Source organism: Dendrobates tinctorius, unplaced genomic scaffold, assembly GCF_039654945.1.
Source record: "Dendrobates tinctorius isolate UK_male_01 unplaced genomic scaffold, ASM3965494v1 ptg000072l, whole genome shotgun sequence".
Classification (NCBI taxonomy): Eukaryota; Metazoa; Chordata; class Amphibia; order Anura; family Dendrobatidae; genus Dendrobates; species Dendrobates tinctorius.
Genome location: NW_027361740.1, coordinates 759,792 through 780,362, shown reverse-complemented (window position 1 = coordinate 780,362; position 20,571 = coordinate 759,792). Strand labels below are relative to the sequence as shown.

The 20,571-nt window shown below is 46.6% G+C and overlaps 1 protein-coding gene across 4 annotated transcripts in view; it reads left to right on the top strand.

The window, feature by feature from the left end:
- The window catches only part of PLA2G4A (phospholipase A2 group IVA), a 320,423-nt gene that overhangs the window by 128,596 nt on the left and 171,256 nt on the right, over window positions 1–20,571 (top strand). For all 4 annotated transcript variants that reach the window (XM_073582532.1, XM_073582533.1, XM_073582535.1 and 1 more), the window contains 2 exons: window positions 2,069–2,213; window positions 2,735–2,871. In XM_073582532.1, the coding sequence (XP_073438633.1) occupies window positions 2,069–2,213; window positions 2,735–2,871 (282 nt within the window). The remainder of the gene's footprint in view (window positions 1–2,068; window positions 2,214–2,734; window positions 2,872–20,571) is intronic.

Here is a 20,571-nt window from a genome sequence, read left to right as displayed (position 1 = left end):
GAAACCTATTTCTCCCTCGGTCCCACGTACGGAGCCCGGGGGACAGACGCATTTGCCCATCCATGGGTCTTCACACTGGCCTATGCCTTTCCGCCTATCCTTATGCTGGCAAAGACGCTGCAAAGAATCCGGTCAGACCGGGTCACGACAATCCTGGTGGCTCCAATGTGGCCAGGACGAAGCTGGTACAGCTCCTTGTTGGACATGGCCCTGGAAGGTCCCCTGCTTCTATCCCAAAAAAAGACCTCCTTTTCCAGGGTCCCCTACTGCACCCAAACCCCAGCAAATTGAATCTAGCAGCTTGGTTATTGAGGCCAACATATTAAAGGCCAAAGGGCTCTCGGATGAGGTAATCCGGACCCTGCAAAAAAAGTAGAAAGCCAGTAACAAATGCCATATACGGCAAAATATGGAAGAAGTATTCTTCCTGGTATCTTCCTGAGGTCCCTGACCCCTTCCATCCCAATATTGCCCAGGTCCTAGATTTCCTTCAAAAAGGGTTAGAGCTAGGACTTACTCCAAGCACACTAAGGGTACAAGTATCTGCCCTTAGTTCCTTTTTTGACCAGGACCTAGCCAGACACCGTTGGGTTAAACGATTTATGACCACTGCAAGCAGAATACGGCCTACACTCCCTAGTCGGGATCCCCCCTGGGATCTAAATATAGTGCTGAATAGCCTAACACAGGCTCCGCTTGAGCCCCTGGAATTTGCCAAACTACATGTTCACAAGCCACAAAGCTTCTGTGAGAATGTACTATGGACAGATGAGACAAAAATGGAACTTTTTGGCAAGGCACATCATTCTATGTTCACTGATGGGAAAACTTAAGCATATCAAGAAAACAACATTGTCCCTACTGTGAAACATGGAGGAGGTGCTGTTATGTTCTGGGGCTTCTTTGCTGCATCTGACACAGGGTGTCTAGAATCTGTGCAGGGTACAATAAAATCTCAAGACTATCAAGGGATTCTAGAGAGAAATGTGCTGCCCAGTGTCAGAAAGCTTGGTCTCCATGGCAGGTCATGGGTCTTGCAACAGGATAATGACCCAAAACACACACACAGCTAAAAACACCCAAGAACGGCTAAGAGGAAAACAGACTATTCTGAAGTGGCCTTCTATGAGCCCTGAGCTAAATCCTTTTGAACATCTTTGTAAAGAACTGAAACATGCCGTCTGGAAAGGCAACCTTCAAAAATGGGACAACTGGAGCAGTTTGCTCTTGAGGAGTGGGCCAAAATACCTGTCGAGAGGTGCAGAAGTCTCATTGGACAGTTACAGGAATCGTTTGATTGCAGTGATTGCCTCAAAAGGTTGTGCAACAAAATATTAAGTTAAGGGTACCATCATTTCTGTCCAGGCCTATTTCATGAGTTTTATTTATTTATTTTTTTAATTCTCTGGAAGCATAGTTGAAAAGCAATGTCTGACTTTCATTTGTTCATTTTCATAGATTTTTTTAAATTATTTTGTCATATTCAAGTTATTTCTGTCACCATTGTGGGTTTTTTCTGTCATTTAACGAGGGGTACCAACAATTTTGACCACGTGTGTATAGTTTTGTAAGAATAGATTCAGCATAACTTGTTTTATTCATTTATATATCTGCTCTTTCTGGGATTTTCAGTCCCATCAGTGACTGACAGCTATATCTGTATGTACTCTTGCAGAAAGAAAGCTGTCAGTTACTGATGGGATTTTATAGACAAACCCTTACACCTCTTTATGTAGTGAAAGTAATTACTATGAACTCCAACGATGAAAGGATGGACATTTTACTAGTATGTTTTCTGCACATCTGAAAACCTATTACATGGTGATGCCATCCCCCTGGGTGCCAGGTCTTACTGCTCTGGGAGGTTGTAATACTAGGGAAGCTAATAACAGTGCTGATATCATGCAGGAATCTGAATATCAGTGGCTTCTTAGTTTTGTATGGTGATGAATGTGTACAGAGATGATACTAGTATATACTATATCTTATTCTGCAATGCTTGGGGGGGGGATGGGGGGAAGCTGAGAGGCAGAACAATCTTTTTTTTTTTTTTTTTTTTTTTATGCAGCTCGTCCACTGATCTGAGGTTCAGCATGGCTCTGTGCGATCACGAAAAGCTCTTCCGTCAGAAACGTAAACACGTGGTTATCGAAGGAATGAAGAAGCTATTGGGACCTGAACAGAGTAAAGATTTGTATTCCACTTCTAGAGATGTAAGTTGTCATTCACACGGTCAAGAAATTTACACCTGTAATTTGTGGATTGTGGGGATATGTTTGTGTAACCACAGCTGCTCAGGTTCCTTTTTGCTAATTAAGACTCGCATGCTTTAGTGAGCATTGCAATTTTTAAGGCTGCTGCATATTTTGGATCTAAATTTTTTTTTCTTAGTTTGATAAAAAAAAAACACGTAATTTTGGGGTCCATTTATGCCCTTTGAAAATGTCTCGCTGTAAAGTATTAATAAATAATCTCAGGCATTTACACTGTGGGCTAAAAGTAAATCTCTTTGCATAGTTGGCGTCTTATTTAGACAAACCTTACTGTTTAATGTAATTATCCAAATGCATTTCCATTTGGCATGCATTTTTCTCATCTATGTCAGTGTACCTTTTGTAGCAACTTTATTTAATCCATAAATGAGCCAGCTCATTTTCTTAGTGACCGTTGGTTACTCTACTTTTATTCACTTGAATAATAATTTCAATTTACCGTATTGAATTTATTTTTTTAGGTGCCAGTAATTGCAGTTCTTGGCTCTGGAGGTGGATTCCGTGCTATGGTTGGATTTTCTGGGGTGATGAAGGCCTTGTTTGAATCGGGTATCCTGGACTGTGTCACATATATTGCTGGATTATCTGGGTCTACATGGTAATTGCTTTGCAATTTATACATTTTAAACATTTTTATAAATGTTTTCCCTTTTTAAATAGAGTAGACTTGGCTGTTTAATATCTGCAATGGCATCTGCTTATTGCAGTGATAGGGGTTTTTTTTTTTGTTGTATTTTCTTTATTGCATGTACTTTACATATAAAATTCTATGTAATGATACTGAAACATCCCTATTATAGTATCGGATGGTTAAATACAGTAAAATGTATTAATGAACTATGGGAAAATGTTTGTGTGACACATGAAATTGGCCTTTAAAGGGAATTTGTCACTAGGTTTTAGCTGTAGCTTCTGAGACATTGCTGCAAACAGGGTCTCTGCCCCTACTTCATGCTGCGATCGTTTAGTGAGTTGCTTGCTGCAGTTTTGATAAAATCACGGCTTTATCTGCTGCAGATCTAAGGCTGAGTTCACACGTGGCGTTTTTTTTGCGTTTCCGCGGCGGTTTTAACCGCGCGATTTTGCCGCGAAATCGCGAAAAATAAGCATCCCATGCATTCCTATGGGATTCCGCAATGCTGTGCTAATGCTGCGGTTTTTACCGCGGCGGAATCGCTTCGCTGTAAAAACCGCAGCATGCTCATTAATTTGCAGAATCGCGGCGATCCCGCACCCATAAGAATGCATTGTTCCGCTTACTTCCCGCATGTGGCTGTGCACACCATGCGGAAAGTATGCAGAACATTTGCGGATGGTACCCACGGTCCGGAGGAGAGGAGACTGTCCTCCGGGCTTTGGGTACCATATCCTTGTAAAAAATAGAAATTAAAATAAAAAATATTGTTATTCTCACCTTCCGGCGTCCCGCGCAGCCTTCCCGCCTCTCTCGACGCTCCCGGTCCCAGTAAGCATTTGCGAAAATGCCCACGATGGCGTCCGGTCTCGCGGTCATTCGCGCGCCGTCATCGCGAATTACCGCGAGACATCGCGATCCCGCGAGAACGGACGTTATTGCGGGCATTTTCGCAAAGGATTACTGGGAACAGATGCGCGGGACGTCGGAAGGTAAGAATAACACCATTTTTTTTTTTTTTTTTTTACATTCTATCTTTTACTACTGATGCCGCATAGGCAGCCTCAGTAGTAAAAAGTTGGTCACAGTGTTTGACGAGTGTGACCAACCTGTCAATCAGTTCTCCAAGCGATGCTACAGATCGCTTGGAAACGCTAGCATTTTGCAAGCTAAATACGCTTGCAAAATGCTAGTTTTTCCACGGGAAAATCGCTGGAATTTAAAATGCGATTTTCCCGTGGAATGGAATTCCGGAATTCTCGCTGTAATTTCCGCGAGAGTTCCGGTGCGTGTGCACTTAGCCTAACATTTCTCTGATTGCAGAGCTACCACTTCTGATTGCTATAATAAATAGTGGGGGGGGGGGGGGGTCTTAGGGTCCCGTTTCACTTAGCTATGCACCAGCAATCCCAACAACGATACGACCTGTAAGGATCGCTGTTGCGTCGCTAATTGGTCGCTAGTAAGCTGTCAAACAGGCAGATCTCTTCAGCAACACAGCAACCATCCAGCGATCCTCGGCGGTCGTTGGTACCTTGTCAAACAGCAGCTTTTCTGAACGATTCCAGCCAGCGTACCTGAGTTCTGCGTTACCAACGAGGTCGCTCGTCAGGTCAAACACAGCGATGCGCGCTGGCCAGCAGGACACACACGATGAAAAAATTGCCCAGGATATTCGAGCACGATCAGCGATATCCAGCGGGGGGGGGGGGGGGGCCGGTTGCCGCTGTGTGTCACATGTAGCGAGATCGCTAGCGAGGTCGCTGTTGCGTCACAAAATCGGTGACGCATCAGCGATCTCGCTATGTGAGAGGGGGGCTTTAGGGTTATGCATAGCTCAGGACTATGGTTGACTACATGGTAGTAGGTTTACTATTCATCTGGTGGTGGTTTCCTGCTAAGGCAGCTTCTAATGGTATTCAGCTCATTCAGCTTCTGCACTGATCCTGCATGTGTACAGTGGTTCTTGTTCATCTTTGCAAGCATATGTAATGGTATTTAGGCAAGTCAACTTACTCTGATTTGTCCCTGTATGCCGTAAGGTCATGCAACTTTTTCAAAGTGGTTTATGATCCATGTAGGCCTACATACTTGTTTATTTAAGTTCATTTATTGCTTCCTGCTGTCCTAACTTAGTTGATTGATTGCTAACGAGGTAAATTAGTGAGATATCTTAGAGCTAGCATCCTATATATTGAAACATAGCCTGGGGAAGCATTTATGCAGGGGTGCATTTATGTACATTTTATCAAAGTACTTGCAGTTATACCATGGCAGTTAGACAATTAAATAAATCTATTCCTTGTACATTTGGACTACAACAAATATTTACCACAAGCATTTGTATAATGTATGTCCTGGCTTCTGCTTTCACTCACATCCACTGCCCTTGCTTTAACTCTTTACACTCCATCCTGTTATGAATGAGTCACCGAGGAGGAAAAAACAAAAAGCAAGCTAAGCCCAGAAAACCGGAGAGGTTGGTAACTAGCGGATTGCAGACCCCTGATCCTATCCACACAACTAGCAGTAGCCCTGGAGCGTGCCTACGGTGGTCCTAGACGCCTCGTCACGGCCAGAGAACTATATAAGCCTAAAGAAAGAAAGGGAAAATCTAAACTGCCCCAGAGCAGACCCCAAAGCAATAGACAGCCCCCAACAAGTATTGTCGGTGAAACAAGATGAAAACACAAACACAGATAGAAAGATAGGCTGAGCAAACGATGGGGCCCTCACTAACTAGATAGGACAGGAAACAAAAGCTGCTGTCTGCAATCACGCAAAAAACCCTGCCAAAAGGTCCAACACGTCTGATAGAAAAAAGCCCTGAAGTCGCTAGACTTCAATTCCCTATATCAGCACTCAGGTATATTCTGAAGACAGAGCAAAAGAGATCAACTGATCAGAGACAAAATGGGGATTCAGCCCAGTCCCAGCCAGGGCTGGCTGAACACAAAAACTAAGTAAACCAGACAAAAACTCATATGAACAATAGCAGAGAAAACTTAGCTTTAAGAAGGCAGGAACCAAACTGGAAACCAGAAGCCACAGTCAGGAAAAATCACCAGCAAGAAACTAGGGAGTCGGCTGCCTTAAATCCAATCAGAAACTCCTGATATCCAATCGCAGTCTTCTTCCTCAGGTGGTCGGTCTCTGCCATTTAGATCAACTTCATTACCTCCCTTCACCAACAGAGGAAGTCCAGATAGAGAACTCACTACTCCTCTGTCAGCACAGCCAGCTCCATAACCTTCACCAGAAGCCAGAGGCAAACCCGAAAATGAGCTCACAACACCATCCATATCGGCCCATCAGTCCTCTCCTAGCACTCATGCTCTTTTCACATTGCTAAACTACACAGGTCCATTCAGTCTCACCATCCAAAACAAGAGTCGCTCTCACAAATCACTTAACCATCTGTTCACTCTTTCTATCCTCCTTATCCTAGTCGCAGGAGACTTCTCTCCCAACCCCGGCCCCTCATGTTATAGCAAGTCAAACCCCCCAACTGCTACACTCAGAAACCCCTCTAATCTTATTAATACTCCTTGCATGTCTTCTGTCTCTTTTAATTGTGCCCTTTGGAGTTCTCGCTCAGTATGTAAATGTAATAAACTCTTTCATCTATGACTTCTTCCTTTCTAATTCTCTTAACCTGGCTCTTACTGAAACCTGGATCCAGCAGTCAGACACCATCGCTGCTGCTGCTTTCTCATATGGTGGACTACACTTCTCTCATACCCCAAGATCGGACAACAGAGCAGGTGGAGGTGTTGGTCTGCTTCTATCACCCAAATATACCTTTCAGGTTATCCCTCAAGTAACCTCACTTATCTTCCCTGCTTTTGAGGTCCATTCTGTCAGACTCTACATCCCCCTTCTCCATGCGAGTGGCGGTGGTGTATTGTCCTCCGGGCCCCTCCCATCAGTTCCTGGATCACTTTGCCACCTGGCTTCCACACTTTCTCTCCTGTGACATCCCCACTGTCATCATGGGTGATTTCAACATCCCCATTGCTTTTCCCCTCTCCCCATCTGCTACTCACCTTTTATCTCTATCCTCCTCTTTCGGCCTTTCACAGCTTACTAACTCTCCTACGCATGAAAACGGAAACTCCCTCAACTTGGTCTTCTCCCGGCTTTGCTCAGTGGATGATTTCACAAACTCCCCTCTCCTCCACCTTCTTTCATTCTCTATCAAGAACTGCCATCCCGCTCAGGTCACCCCTATTTTCCCCACTTATAGAAACATACAGGCCATTAACACCCAGAAACTTATGAAGAACTTGTAGTCATCATTAGCCTCTATATCCTCCCTCTCATGTCCTGATTATGTACTGAAGCATTACAACAAAACACTGCAAAGTGCCCTGGATGAAACTGCACCTCCTATACATAGAAAAATACAGCACAGACTGCGACAACACGTTTCCTGCAGCTGTACTCCAGGTGCGCCGAACGTCTATGGAGAAAATGCAATCTACCCGAAGATTTCATCCATTATAAGTTTATGCTTAAAACATGCCCTTCACCTCTCTAGATAAATCTATTTCAACACCCTCATCACCTCACTATCCAATAATCCAAAACGTCTGACACTTTTCATTCCATACTCAACCCAAGAGTGCAGGCCCCAACCACGGATCTCCCCGCTGACTATTTGGCCAATTATTTAAAAGAAAAAATTGACCATATCAGACAGGAAATTATCTCCCTATCCCCTCATGCCATGCACTGTGTTAGGCGTCGGGTTCCTCCAGCAGTTCAACAGGAATCCAGAGCCTCACATTCTGCGGTCTCCTATTGTCTTTCGACGGCAGAGGAGATTGCTCAGCAATCCCGGCTTCCCAGACACTCTGCCCAGACCTGCTCTGTGGGGCTGCCTATTGCTGCCACCTTTGGGTCAGCAATGGCAAAGATGGCTGCTCAGCAGCAAATTCCTCCAGAGGCTAAGTCCTCCTGCCGCTCCAATGAGCATGCTCACGAGACGATCGCCCATTGGAGATCGGGAGCCACATGTCCTTCGCCCAACAGCACGCTATCCCGTTGGTACCACTTCCTCACCCAGTGCCCATCAGGGTGGTAAACGGGTCGACCTTGTCATCCCAGATTACCCACCAAACAGCACCCTTTAGGCTCTCAATTCCACCATCTCATCATGCCAGAGGGCATCGATCAGGTGCTCCTCGGGGTTCCCTGGCTCTGTTGCCATTCCCCTCATATAGAGTGGTCCTCGGGGAAAATACTGGGATGGAGCAAAGACTGTGTGGGAAGGTGCATGGGAGGAGGCGTCCAAGTAGCCTCTGCGGAGGTGCCTGCAGATCTTTCCGCGCCCCCTACTGGGAATCTGGAGACCGTGGCTCCGGTCATCCTCAAGTCAGTGCCGCTAGGCAAGACCTTTGTCCTGCCTCACCTGCGGTCCAAGGTTCTCGCGTGGGCACACGCGTCCAGGGTGGATGGTCACTTTGGCTACAAGCAGACCACAAAACTCCTGGCAAGCTCTTATTGGTGGCCGCACAGGGCTCAGGACACTAAAAAATACATTCAGGCATGTGCCTTTTGTGCTCGGAGCAGCTCCTCTAAACAGAGGCTGGCTGGGTTACTGTATCCTTTGCCGGTGGCAGACCGGGCAATGAAGGTTCGCGACAGTCTGGGTCGCACCCCGCATGTCACTCTACCCTCTAAAGTGAGAGTGAAGATACCCGCCGACACACATCGGCACCCCGCTCCAACTTCTGCTCCTGGCGACTTAGCCATCCCTGACGCCTTCTACGTGTCCCTTCTCAAACCTGTTCACATGTCCCGGTTTTCTGAGTCATCTGCCGGGACATCAGACTTGTCTTCGGACGAGCCTGAGGCCTATGCCTCTGTGAGACACAAGGTGGTACGTGGCAAAAAACTTTATTTGGTGGATTGGAAGGCTCAGGAGGGAGGGGGCCCTGGGGGGGTAATGTTAGGCGTCGGGTTCCTGCAGCGGTTCAACAGGAATCCAGAGCCTCACATTCTGCGGTCTCCCATTGTCTTTCGACTGCAGAGGAGATTGTTCAGCAATCCCGGCTTCCCAGACGCTCTGCCCAGACCTACTCTGTGGGGCTGGCTATTGCTGCCACCTTTGGGTCAGTAATGGCAATGAAGGGTGCTCATCAGCAAATTGCTCCAGAGGCTGTCCTCCTGCCGCTCCACTGAGCATGCTCACGAGACGATCTCCCATTGGAGATCGAGAGCCACATGTGCAGGTCCTTCTCCTGATCTGATTGGTCCATCTCAGGGATCTGGAAGCTTCCGGAAGGTCCTGGCTATAAAAGATTTGCATGGCCGCTCGGTCATGCGCTAGTATAGTCTCTAGTTGCTACTGTGTGAATGGTGATGGATGCATGAACCTGTGAATGACTCATTAAGATCCCCTCCCTCTGATATTACGAGTGTGTATAGGGACTTAGCTATAGAGTCAGCGCCAGTCAGTGGCAAGTTACAAGCCACTACAGCATCCTCCACAGTGCTAGCGTCCGACAGTGCGCCTGCTTCCAGGCATTGTCGACTAGTGGCAGTGTCTGTCGCAGTCCGCAGTCTGCAGCTCCTCTTGGCGTTCGCAGTTGCGACGCCGCACGCACGGTAAGTCTAGACGGACATCGCCTTGAGTCTTGGGTTTAGTCCTGTGACCACATACCGTGCGTGCACTCCACTGAGTCCTGTGAGGTCAACAGGCTCGGCATTTATGTTCATGCCTTTAGCGATTCTGTGAATCAACAGAACATGCCCAGCGCACATCGGGTGATGTTATAACCCGCGTGTGCTATACCACCATATAGCGCATATGCCATTGTCTAGCAGCGGTTTTAACACCTGCACGGTGGACCCCGGGCGGCGAACGCACTTTCTATTATTTAATATTTAGTGCGTTCCGCCATCCCTAACACACTGTTCTCCTTCCCCTGCATCTAGCTCACTCTCTGACTTTGAACCAGTCACAGAAGAAGTAGTAGTCAGACTCCTTGCAACTTCTCGCCTGACCACTTGCACCAGTGACCCCATTCCATCACATCTCCTCCAGTTCCTTTCCCCTGCTGTCACCGCTCGCCTAACAAAAATATTCAACCTCTCTCTCTCTTCCAGCATCTTTCCTTCTTTATTTAAGCATGCCATCATACATCATTACTTAAAAAAAAATCCCTCGACCAAAACTGTGCCGCTAACTATAGAGCTGTCTTTAATCTTCCCTTCATCTCTAAACTCCTGGAATGCCTGGTCCACTCCCGTCTTATCCGCTATCTCTCAGATAACTCTTCTCGGCCCTCTTTAATCCGGTTTCTGCTCTTTACACTCTACTGAAACTGCCCTTACTAAAGTCTCTAATGATCTACTAACAGATAAATCTAATGGTCACTATTTCATGATAATTCTCTTGGATCTCTCTGCAGCATTCGACACTGTGGATCATCAGCTCCTCCTCACTATGCTCCGCTCCATCGGCCTAAAGGACAACGTTCTTTCCTGGTTCTCCTCCTATCTCTCTGACTGCTCCTTCACTGTATCTTTTGCTGGCTCCTCCTCCTCTCATCTTCCCCTTACTGTTGGGGTTCCTCAAGGATCGGTTCTAGTCCACCTCTTCTCTTTGTATACTGCCCGTATTGGTCAAACAATTAGTAGATTTGGTTTCCAGTACAATCTCTATGTTGATGACACCCAATTATACACATCTCCTGATATCACGCCTGCCTTTTTGGAAAACACCAGTGATTCTTACCACTGTCTCCAACATCATGTCTTCCCTCTATCTGAAACTGAACCTGTCAAAAACTGATCTTGCGTTTCCTCCCTCTACTAATGTACCTATGCCGGACATTGCCATGTCCGTGTGTGGTTTCATCATTACTCCCCAGCAACATGCCCGCTGTGTTGGGGTCATATTTGATTCCGAGCTTTCATTCACCCCCCACATCAGATCACTGGCTCGCTCTTGTTATCTGCACCTCAAAAACATTTTCCCTTCCTCCATGACAGCACACGTGAGAGAGGGGATCCGCCCAGTCATTACAGGAAACTTACTGAAAATAAATGGGCGGTACCTCTCCCTCACTTCAGTTGGGTTTCCTGTCCTGACAGGGACCCTTGTGCTGAAAGACGGCAGTTCAAGATTTTTGTTTGTTTTTTTTTCCACTCACCCATGCCTGTCCTGGCACTGGAAGAGCAGGCAAGGGCGCATGTATGCTGGCCTTCAGGTAGTAGATGCGCCATCTGCGGGTCCTGTAGGGCCTTGTCGTACATGCGGGCCAGCGCAGCCAGGGGTCCAGCGACTCTTCTGCGGCTGCCGTGCCGCTCTCCCTCCTCTGCCGGCTGTCCATCGCTCCAGGAAGCTCTACATCATGTTGGTGCTGCCGGCGTCGCGCGCAAGGCACGCTGGGAATGGGTGTGCCCGCGTGACTTCAGTATGACACGCCGGATCCAAGATAGCGACACCCATGAGGAGAACGTTGGGGATTTTTTGCCCGGCAGGTTGGCGGAGGAGGGAGGGGCATAGAATTGTACCGGAGGAGGCAAAGAGCGCAGAGGATCCCTCTTAAATAGAGGGATGACCGCAGAAGAAGCGCTCAGGTCCAAAGTTCGTCATAGAGGCGTATGTGGAGCAAGAGCAGCAGCAGCTGCAAGAGCAGGAGCTCTTACCAAGTTCTAAGTCTGGTCAGAGAAGATCGGGCACTGGGAGGAGCAGCCGCTTGAGTGGCAGGAGTGGCAGTCGTCCCGACCAAAGGTCACAAGACTCCTCAGTTTCCAGGAGGGACGTGGGTTGTACCCCTGATCAGCCTCCGAATCCGGTACCCCGGTTGAGAGCGGTGGTGAGTGATTAACGTGATTGTCACCTTTTGGTAATGAGGGTCATTTTTCTGCTTAATCACCAGGGGCCGAGGAAGGTTAGTGCAAAAGCAAGGATCAAGGAGTTTGCTCTTTGCAAATTTCCGCTGGCAGTTCAGTGGCAGGAGGATCTCTGCGCTGACTGTATACACAAAACAATTCAGGAAGAGACCCCCCAACTTCGCCACTAGCCTTAGGGCCATAATCAGGGTGGAAGTAAAGGGTTCCCTTAAGTCAGCCCTAAGGAAAGAGGGCAAGAAGAGTCATAAGGGGCTCACAGACTCAGAAGACTCTACTTCAGGTGGTCTTGAGAGATCCCTGTCTCCCTCATCCTCCACCTTTCCCCAATCCTCGGACTCCTCCTCGGAGAGTGATATAGGAGGCCGACCGTGCTTTCCGACTGAGGATATGGAGAGACTTGTTAAAGCGGTCAGGTCTACAATGGGCCTAAAAAAGGAGAAAACACCTAAGTCCTTAGAGGACGTTATGTTCGGGGGATTGGAGGTAAAAAGGAAGCGCACCTTCCCCGTTAATACGAAGGTGAACGCGCTTATAGAAATGGAGTGGAAGAAGCCAGAGAAATTGGGTAGGCTACCTTCTTCATCCAAAAGGAGGTACCCTTTTGAGGAGAAAGACTCTGAAAGCTGGGAAAAGATCCCTAAAATTGATGGGGCCGTGGCTAGATCCTCAAAAAAGTTGTCTCTGCCTTTAGAAGACTCCGGAATGTTAAGAGACCCATTAGACAAAACAGCAGATGGGTTCTTGAGGCAAACCTGGGAGGAGGCGACAGGAGGTTTGAAACCAGTGATAGCTGGGACATGTACCGCCCGCTCTCTTATGATCTGGCTGCAAAGAAATTGAGGAACAGCTGTGGAATAAAGTACCAAGAGATGAGATCTTGGCTAATATGTCTCTGGTGCAAGGGGCAGCAGCCTTCTTAGCGGACTCAGTAAGGTTGGTGGCCAGGGCGGCAGGCCTGTTGAATGCAGCGAGACGCGCACTGAGGCTGAAAGGGTGTCTGGGTGACTTGCCTTCAAAGAATAGACTCTGTTCCATCCCGTGTGACGGTCAATTCCTCTTTTAGCAGAAACTAGAGGATATTTTGGAAAAGGCAGGCGAAAGAAAGAAGGGATTTCCCCGTTTCCCAGGCGAGAACAAGAAACCCTCTTTTCGGAGAAGGAATCTTAATAGAGGGTGTCCCCCAAGGGAAAGGAAGATCTGGGACTTTAAGGACAAAAGAGGGTCTGGTTAATGTTCAAAGGGCCCTCTACGTCATCAAACAAGTCCCCCCAATGACGTCAGGTCAGAGGTAGGGGGAAGGCTCTCTCTCTTCCTTCCTGCTTGGGTGAACATCTCCCCCATTGGTTGGGTACTAAATGTCATCAGAGACGGCTTAAGGATGATTTCATCCATCCACACTGACAGACCTTTGTGTTAACACCTCGCAGGAAGTCTCAGGAGGAACAACTAGCCCTGGAGACGGAGGTCTTGGGTCTGGTACAGAAACAAGTACTTCAAGAAGTCCCGAGGCAAGAGGAAGGAAGGGGATTTTATTCCCCCCTCTTTTTGACACAAAAGCCGGACGGTTCTTGGAGAACCATTGTCAACCTGAGGAAGCTCATCCAGTGGGTAGAGAATTATTCCTTCAAGATGGAGTCCATAAACACGGCCACAAATATGTCGTTCCAGCATTGCTTCATGGCAGTTATAGACTTAAAAGATGCCTACTACCATATCCCAGTCCATTGGGGTTATCAAAATTATCTGAGGGTAGCTCTGTATGTACAGGGAGAGGTCAGGCACTACCAATATGCAGCCCTTCCATTCGGTCTGTCCACAGCTACAAGGGTGTTTTACCAAAGTGATGGAGGAAGTAATGTCATACTTTCGGTCTCGGTACGTAGTTATCATTCCTTACCTGGACGACTTCCTTATAGTGGGAAGGTCGGAAACTCACTATATAGATCAGGTGAAGGAAGTGACTTTAACCCTAAAGGAGCTAGGATGACTGGTAAATACCCTTAAGTCAAAGTTGGTACCAGAAAAGGTGCAATCCTTCTTCGGGTTGGTGCTGGACTCCAAACGCCAGCTTTGCCACCTGTCAAAGAGCAAAACTGTCAAAATAAGGGGTTTAGTACGGTCAGCAATACAGCAGCCTGTAATGACACTGAGGAAGGCTATGTCCTTGCTTGGTTCCCTAACCTGTTTATCGGCAGTAAGTTGGGCACAATTTCACCTAAGACAGCTACAGTGGGAGGTCCTGTTGGTGCAAAGATCATTGAAAGGACATTTAGAAGAAAAAGTACATCTTTCCTTGGCTGTAAGAGATTTCCTGACCTGGTGGACTGTAAGGGAACATTTGGCATCAGGGGTCCAGTGGTTAAAGGGAGTCTATCACCCTATCAGCTGCCGGCACCGCCATCAGGGGCTTATCTAAATTTCTTCCTCTTCCTCCTCCTTTTTTCTATCCGTTTTTTTAAGAGCCGGCAATTCACTGCACTGTACAGCAAAATCACACTGACATGTTAGAATCGAAAGAATATATATATATATATATATATATATATATATATATATATATATTAGTCATTGAGATATAGATATAGATATATATATACAGTGCCTACAAGTAGTATTCAACCCCCTGCAGATTTAGCAGGTTTGATAAGATGCAAATAAGTTAGAGCCTTCAAACTTCACACAAGAGCAGGATTTATTAACAGATGCATAAATCTTACAAACCAAAAAGTTATGTTGCTCAGTTAAATTTTAATAAATTTTAAACATAAAAGTGTGGGTCAATTATTATTCAACCCCTAGGTTTAATATTTTGTGGAATAACCCTTGTTTGCAATTACAGCTAATAATCGTCTTTTATAAGACCTGATCAGGCCGGCACAGGTCTCTGGAGTTATCTTGGCCCACTCCTCCATGCAGATCTTCTCCAAGTTATCTAGGTTCTTTGGGTGTCTCATGTGGACTTTAATCTTGAGCTCCTTCCACAAGTTTTCAATTGGGTTAAGGTCAGGAGACTGACTAGGCCACTCCAACACCTTGATTTTTTGCCTCTTGAACCAGGCCTTGGTTTTGTTGGCTGTGTGCTTTGGGTCGTTGTCTTGTTGGAAGATGAAATGACGACCCATCTTAAGATCCTTGATGGAGGAGCGGAGGTTCTTGACCAAAATCTCCAGGTAGGCCGTGCTATCCATCTTCCCATGGATGCGGACCAGATGGCCAGGCCCCTTGGCTGAGAAACAGCCCCACAGCATGATGCTGCCACCACCATGCTTGACTGTAGGGATGGTATTCTTGGGGTCGTATGCAGTGCCATCCAGTCTCCAAACGTCACGTGTGTGGTTGGCACCAAAGATCTCGATCTTGGTCTCATCAGACCAGAGAACCTTGAACCAGTCTGTCTCAGAGTCCTCCAAGTGATCATGAGCAAACTGTAGACGAGCCTTGACATGACGCTTTGAAAGTAAAGGTACCTTACGGGCTCGTCTGGAATGGAGACCATTGCGGTGGAGTACGTTACTTATGGTATTGACTGAAACCAATGTCCCCACTGCCATGAGATCTTCCCGGAGCTCCTTCCTTGTTGTCCTTGGGTTAGCCTTGACTCTTCGGACAAGCCTGGCCTCGGCACGGGAGGAAACTTTCAAAGGCTGTCCAGGCCGTGGAAGGCTAACAGTAGTTCCATAAGCCTTCCACTTCCGGATGATGCTTCCAACAGTGGAGACAGGTAGGCCCAACTCCTTGGAAAGGGTTTTGTACCCCTTGCCAGCCTTGTGACCCTCCACGATCTTGTCTCTGACGGCCTTGGAATGCTCCTTTGTCTTTCCCATGTTGACCATGTATGAGTGCTGTTCACAAGTTTGGGGAGGGTCTTAAATAGTCAGAAAAGGCTGGAAAAAGAGATAATTAATCCAATCATGTGAAGCTCATTGTTCTTTGTGCCTGAAATACTTCTTAATACTTTAGGGAACCAAACAGAATTCTGGTGGTTTGAGGGGTTGAATAATAAATGACCCTCTGAATAAACTTATCACAATTTAAAAAAAAATTAAACAAAGAAATAACATTCTTTTTTGCTGCAGTGCATTTCACACTTCCAGGCTGATCTACAGTCCAAATGTCACAATGCCAAGTTAATTCCGAATGTGTAAACCTGCTAAATCTGCAGGGGGTTGAATACTACTTGTAGGCACTGTATATATATATATATATATATATATATATATATATATATATATATATATATATATATATATATATATATAGTCCTCAAGATGAAAGCGGCACACCAAAAGAAATCCAGTCAAAGTGCAAGCCAGAAAGGTTGAGAAAGGTCCACAACTCCCAGGACCGAAACGGCGCTGTATGGGCAACTAGCCAGATGGGCTAATAGCACTTTAACTGGATTTCTTTTGGTGTGCTGCTTTCATCTTGAGGACTATTTTTGAGGTTTGGTATATGCCTGGAAGGCTTGCACCCGCATTGTCTAATTTTTGTGCTGCTTTTTCCCTTTTTTCACACAGATATATAATATAATAATAATAAATAAACCTGATAGAAACTTGCGCTAATTAAATGTGTCTTGGTTAAATAAAGATATCTTATGAAGAAATCTATTACCTTTACTTTAGCTAAAAACTGGCGAGGCAGGGAAAAGGGTCTTCAGAATGCAGGGTGGATTTCCAGGTCCTTTCCCAATAATACTCCCCGACACAGGTATATAAAAAGTTACTGGAGCTAAAGGGTGCTACCTCCTAGCATGCCGCCGTCCCGGCCGGTGACTGGCGCGCAGCTGGAGGTGTATATCGGCAGGCTGTAAGAGTACCAGCCGCCGCTTGCAAAAGCAGGCCTGCAAGGTCCAAAAAAGCTGAAGGACCTTGCGTGACGTCACAGTCACGTGATAGATCACGTGACAGGCAAGAAAGCCCTATGGGGTGCTGATGGGGCCAGAAAGCAATGGCAAATCCTACGCGTTGCGGAATTCACTGATTCCTTCTTCAGGATCCCTTCAGGATCACGTGACAGGCAAGAAAGCCCTATGGGGTGCTGATGGGGCCAGAAAGCAATGGCAAATCCTACGCGTTGCGGAATTCACTGATTCCTTCTTCAGGATCCCTGAAGAAGGAATCAGTGAATTCCGCAACGCGTAGGATTTGCCATTGCTTTCTGGCCCCATCAGCACCCCATAGGGCTTTCTTGCCTGTCACGTGATCTATCACGTGACTGTGACGTCACGCAAGGTCCTTCAGCTTTTTTGGACCTTGCAGGCCTGCTTTTGCAAGCGGCGGCTGGTACTCTTACAGCCTGCCGATATACACCTCCAGCTGCGCGCCAGTCACCGGCCGGGACGGCGGCATGCTAGGAGGTAGCACCCTTTAGCTCCAGTAACTTTTTATATACCTGTGTCGGGGAGTATTATTGGGAAAGGACCTGGAAATCCACCCTGCATTCTGAAGACCCTTTTCCCTGCCTCGCCAGTTTTTAGCTAAAGTAAAGGTAATAGATTTCTTCATAAGATATCTTTATTTAACCAAGACACATTTAATTAGCGCAAGTTTCTATCAGGTTTATTTATTATTATTATTTTATGGAGACAACTTGAGTGGTGTGTTGTCTTATTACTTGCTGCTTTGTGTTCTGTGGGTGTACGCTTTAGCGCCATTGGTATATACATATAGATATATAATATATACTGTGTATATATACACCGTGTATAAGCCGACCCCCCCCCCCCTAATTTTGCCACAAAAAACTGGGAAAACTTATTGACTCGCGTATAAGCCTAGGGTGGAAAGTGCACCAGCTACTGGTAAATTTCAAAAATAAAAATAGATGCCAATAAAAGTAAAATCAATTGAGACATTAGTAGGTTAAATGTTTTTAAATATCCATATTGAATCAGGAGCCCCATATAATGCTCCATACAGTTCATGATGGCCACATGAGATGCTCCATGCAAAATACACCCCATATAATGCTCCATAAAGGTTAATAATGGCCCCATAAGATGCTCCACAGAATAGGCCCCCATGAGATGCTCCACAGAATAGGTCCCCTATAAGATGCTCCACAGAATAGGCCCCCTATAAGATGCTCCACAGAATATGCTCCCTATAAGATGCTCCACAGAATAATCCCCATATGCTGCTGCAAATAAAAAAAAAAATTACATGCTCTCCACTCCGTTGCTGCTGGCTCAGGACCTGGCACCTGAGATATTCACCTGTCCACGTTCCCACGCTGCTCACCGCTGTCTGCCACATCATCTCTCAGTGACGTTCAGACAGCAGAGTGCACGGCACGCACTAACAAGGTCACCGCGCCCTCTGACCCGAACATCACAGACAGAGCAGCGTGGGAACGGGGACAGGTGAATATCGCCATACTTACCCCCTCCTGGCACGGTCTCTGCAGCCCCATTCTCCCACAGTCTCCGGTGCCTGCTTTCAGCGGTCACGTGATACCGCTCATTAACCCCTTCACGACCAATGACGCCACATAGGCGTCATGAAACCTGGTTCAAATCTGACCAGTGACGCCTATGTGGCGTCATGACTTTAAAGCCCCCCTGCGGGTCGGGTGACCGGGGTCACTGAAAGGTCACCCAACCTGCAGATACAGGGGGCTTTGTAATTCACCACAGGGGGCGTGGCTTCGCCCCCACGTGGCTACAATCGCTCTGATTGGCTGTTTCACTTTTAACAGCCAATCAGAGCGATAGTAATATTTCATCAATGAAAATTCATGAAATATTACAATCCAGCCATGTCCGACACTGCTGTAGCATCGGACATGGCTGGAGACACCGATTCCACCCCCCCACCGGCGATCGCCCCCCCGCAACTGAATGACAGCGGCGATCTGCCGCCGCTGTCATCATCTGCCCCCCTCCCATTCCCTCTGCTCCCCGCCAGCCTCCGATCCCCCCTCACCCCCCCCGGTACCTCCTGAGTCCCCCCGTCCCTCCCGGTGTCCCTCGGGTCCGGATGATGGGCGCCGCCATCTTCGAAAATGGCGGGCGCATGCGCAGTGCGCCCGCCCGAATCTGCCGGCTGCAGATTCCATTCTTTCATTTTGATCACTCTCACAGTGATCAAAATGAAAGAAAAAGTAAATAAACCCCCCGATTATCATCCCCATAGGTAGGCAGAACTAATAAAATAAAGAAAATATTTTTATTTTTCCGTTAGGGTTGAAAAGAGGGTTAGGGTTAAAAAGAGGGTTAGGGTTGAAAAGAGGGTTAGGGTTGGAAAGAGGGTTAGGGTTAGGGTTGGAAAGAGGGTTAGGGTTGGAATTAGGGTTAGGCTTGTGGTTAGGGTTATGGTATGGGTTGGGATTAGGGATAGGGGTATGTTGGGGTTAGGGTTATGGTTAGGGTTGGAATTAGGGTTAGGGATGTGTTGGGGTTAGGGCTGTGGTTAGGGGTGTGTTGGGGTTAGGGCTGGAGTTAGAATTGAGAGGTTTCCACTGTTTAGGCACATCAGGGGGTCTCCAAACGCGACATGGTGCAACCATTGATTCCAGCCAATTTTGTGTTCAAAAAGTTAAACGGTGCTTCCTCCCTTCCAAGCCCCAACGTGTGCCCAAACAGTGGTTTACCCCAACATATGGGGTATCAGCGTACTCAGGAAAACTTGCACAACAACTTTGGGGGTCTAATTTCTCCTGGTACCCTTGGGAAAATAAAAAATTGGGGGCTAAAAAAATATTTTTGTGGAAATGTTTTATTTTTTTATTTTCACGTCTCTGCGTTATAAACTTCTGTGAAGCACTTGGGGGTCCAAAGTGCTCACCAGGCATCTAGATAAGTTACTTGGGAGGTCTAGTTTCCAAAATGGGGTCACTTGTGGGGGGTTTCTATTGTTTAGGCACATCAGGGGCTCTGCAAACGTAATGACGACCACAGACCATTCCATCAAAGTCTGCATTTCAAAACGCCACTACTTCCATTCCGAGACCTTACGTGTGCCCAAACAATAGTTCCCCCCCATATATGGGGCAACAGCGTACTCAGGACAAACTGTACAACAACTTTTGGGGTCCAATTTATCCTGCTACCCTTGTGAAAAAAAAATTGCTAGCTAAAATCATTTTTTTTTGAGGAAAAAAAAATATTTTTTATTTTCACGTCTCTGCGTTATAAACTTCTGTGAAGCACTTGGGGGTTCAAGGTGCTCACCACACATCTAGATAAGGTCCTTGGGGGGTCTAGTCTCCAAAATGGGGTCACTTGTGGGGGGGTTCCACAGTTTAGGTACATCAGGGGCTCTGCAAATGTAACATGATGCCCGCATACCATTCCATCAAAGTCAGCATTTCAAAATGTCACTACTTCCCTTCCGAGCCCCGACGTGTGCCCAAACAGTGGTTGCCCCCCACATGTGGGGTACCAGCGTACTCAGGACAAACTGGACAACAAATTTTGGGGTCTAATTTATCCTGGTACCCTTGTGAAAATAAAAAATTGCGCACTAAAAAATAATTTGCACCCAAACAGTGGTTTATGACCACATATGAGGTATCGGTGTACTCAGGAGAAACTGCTCAACAAATTTTAGGATCCATTTTATCCTGTTGCCCATGTGAAAATGAAAAAACTGAGGCTAAAAGAAAATTTTTGTGAAAAAAAAGTATTTTTTTTTTTACAGATCAATTTGTGAAGTACCTGGGGGTTCAAAGTGATCACTATGCATCTAGATAAGTTCCTTGGGGGGTCTAGTTTCCAAAATGGGGTCACTTGTGGAGGAGCTCCAATGTTTATGCACACAGGGGCTCTCCAAACACGACATGGCAACCGCTAAA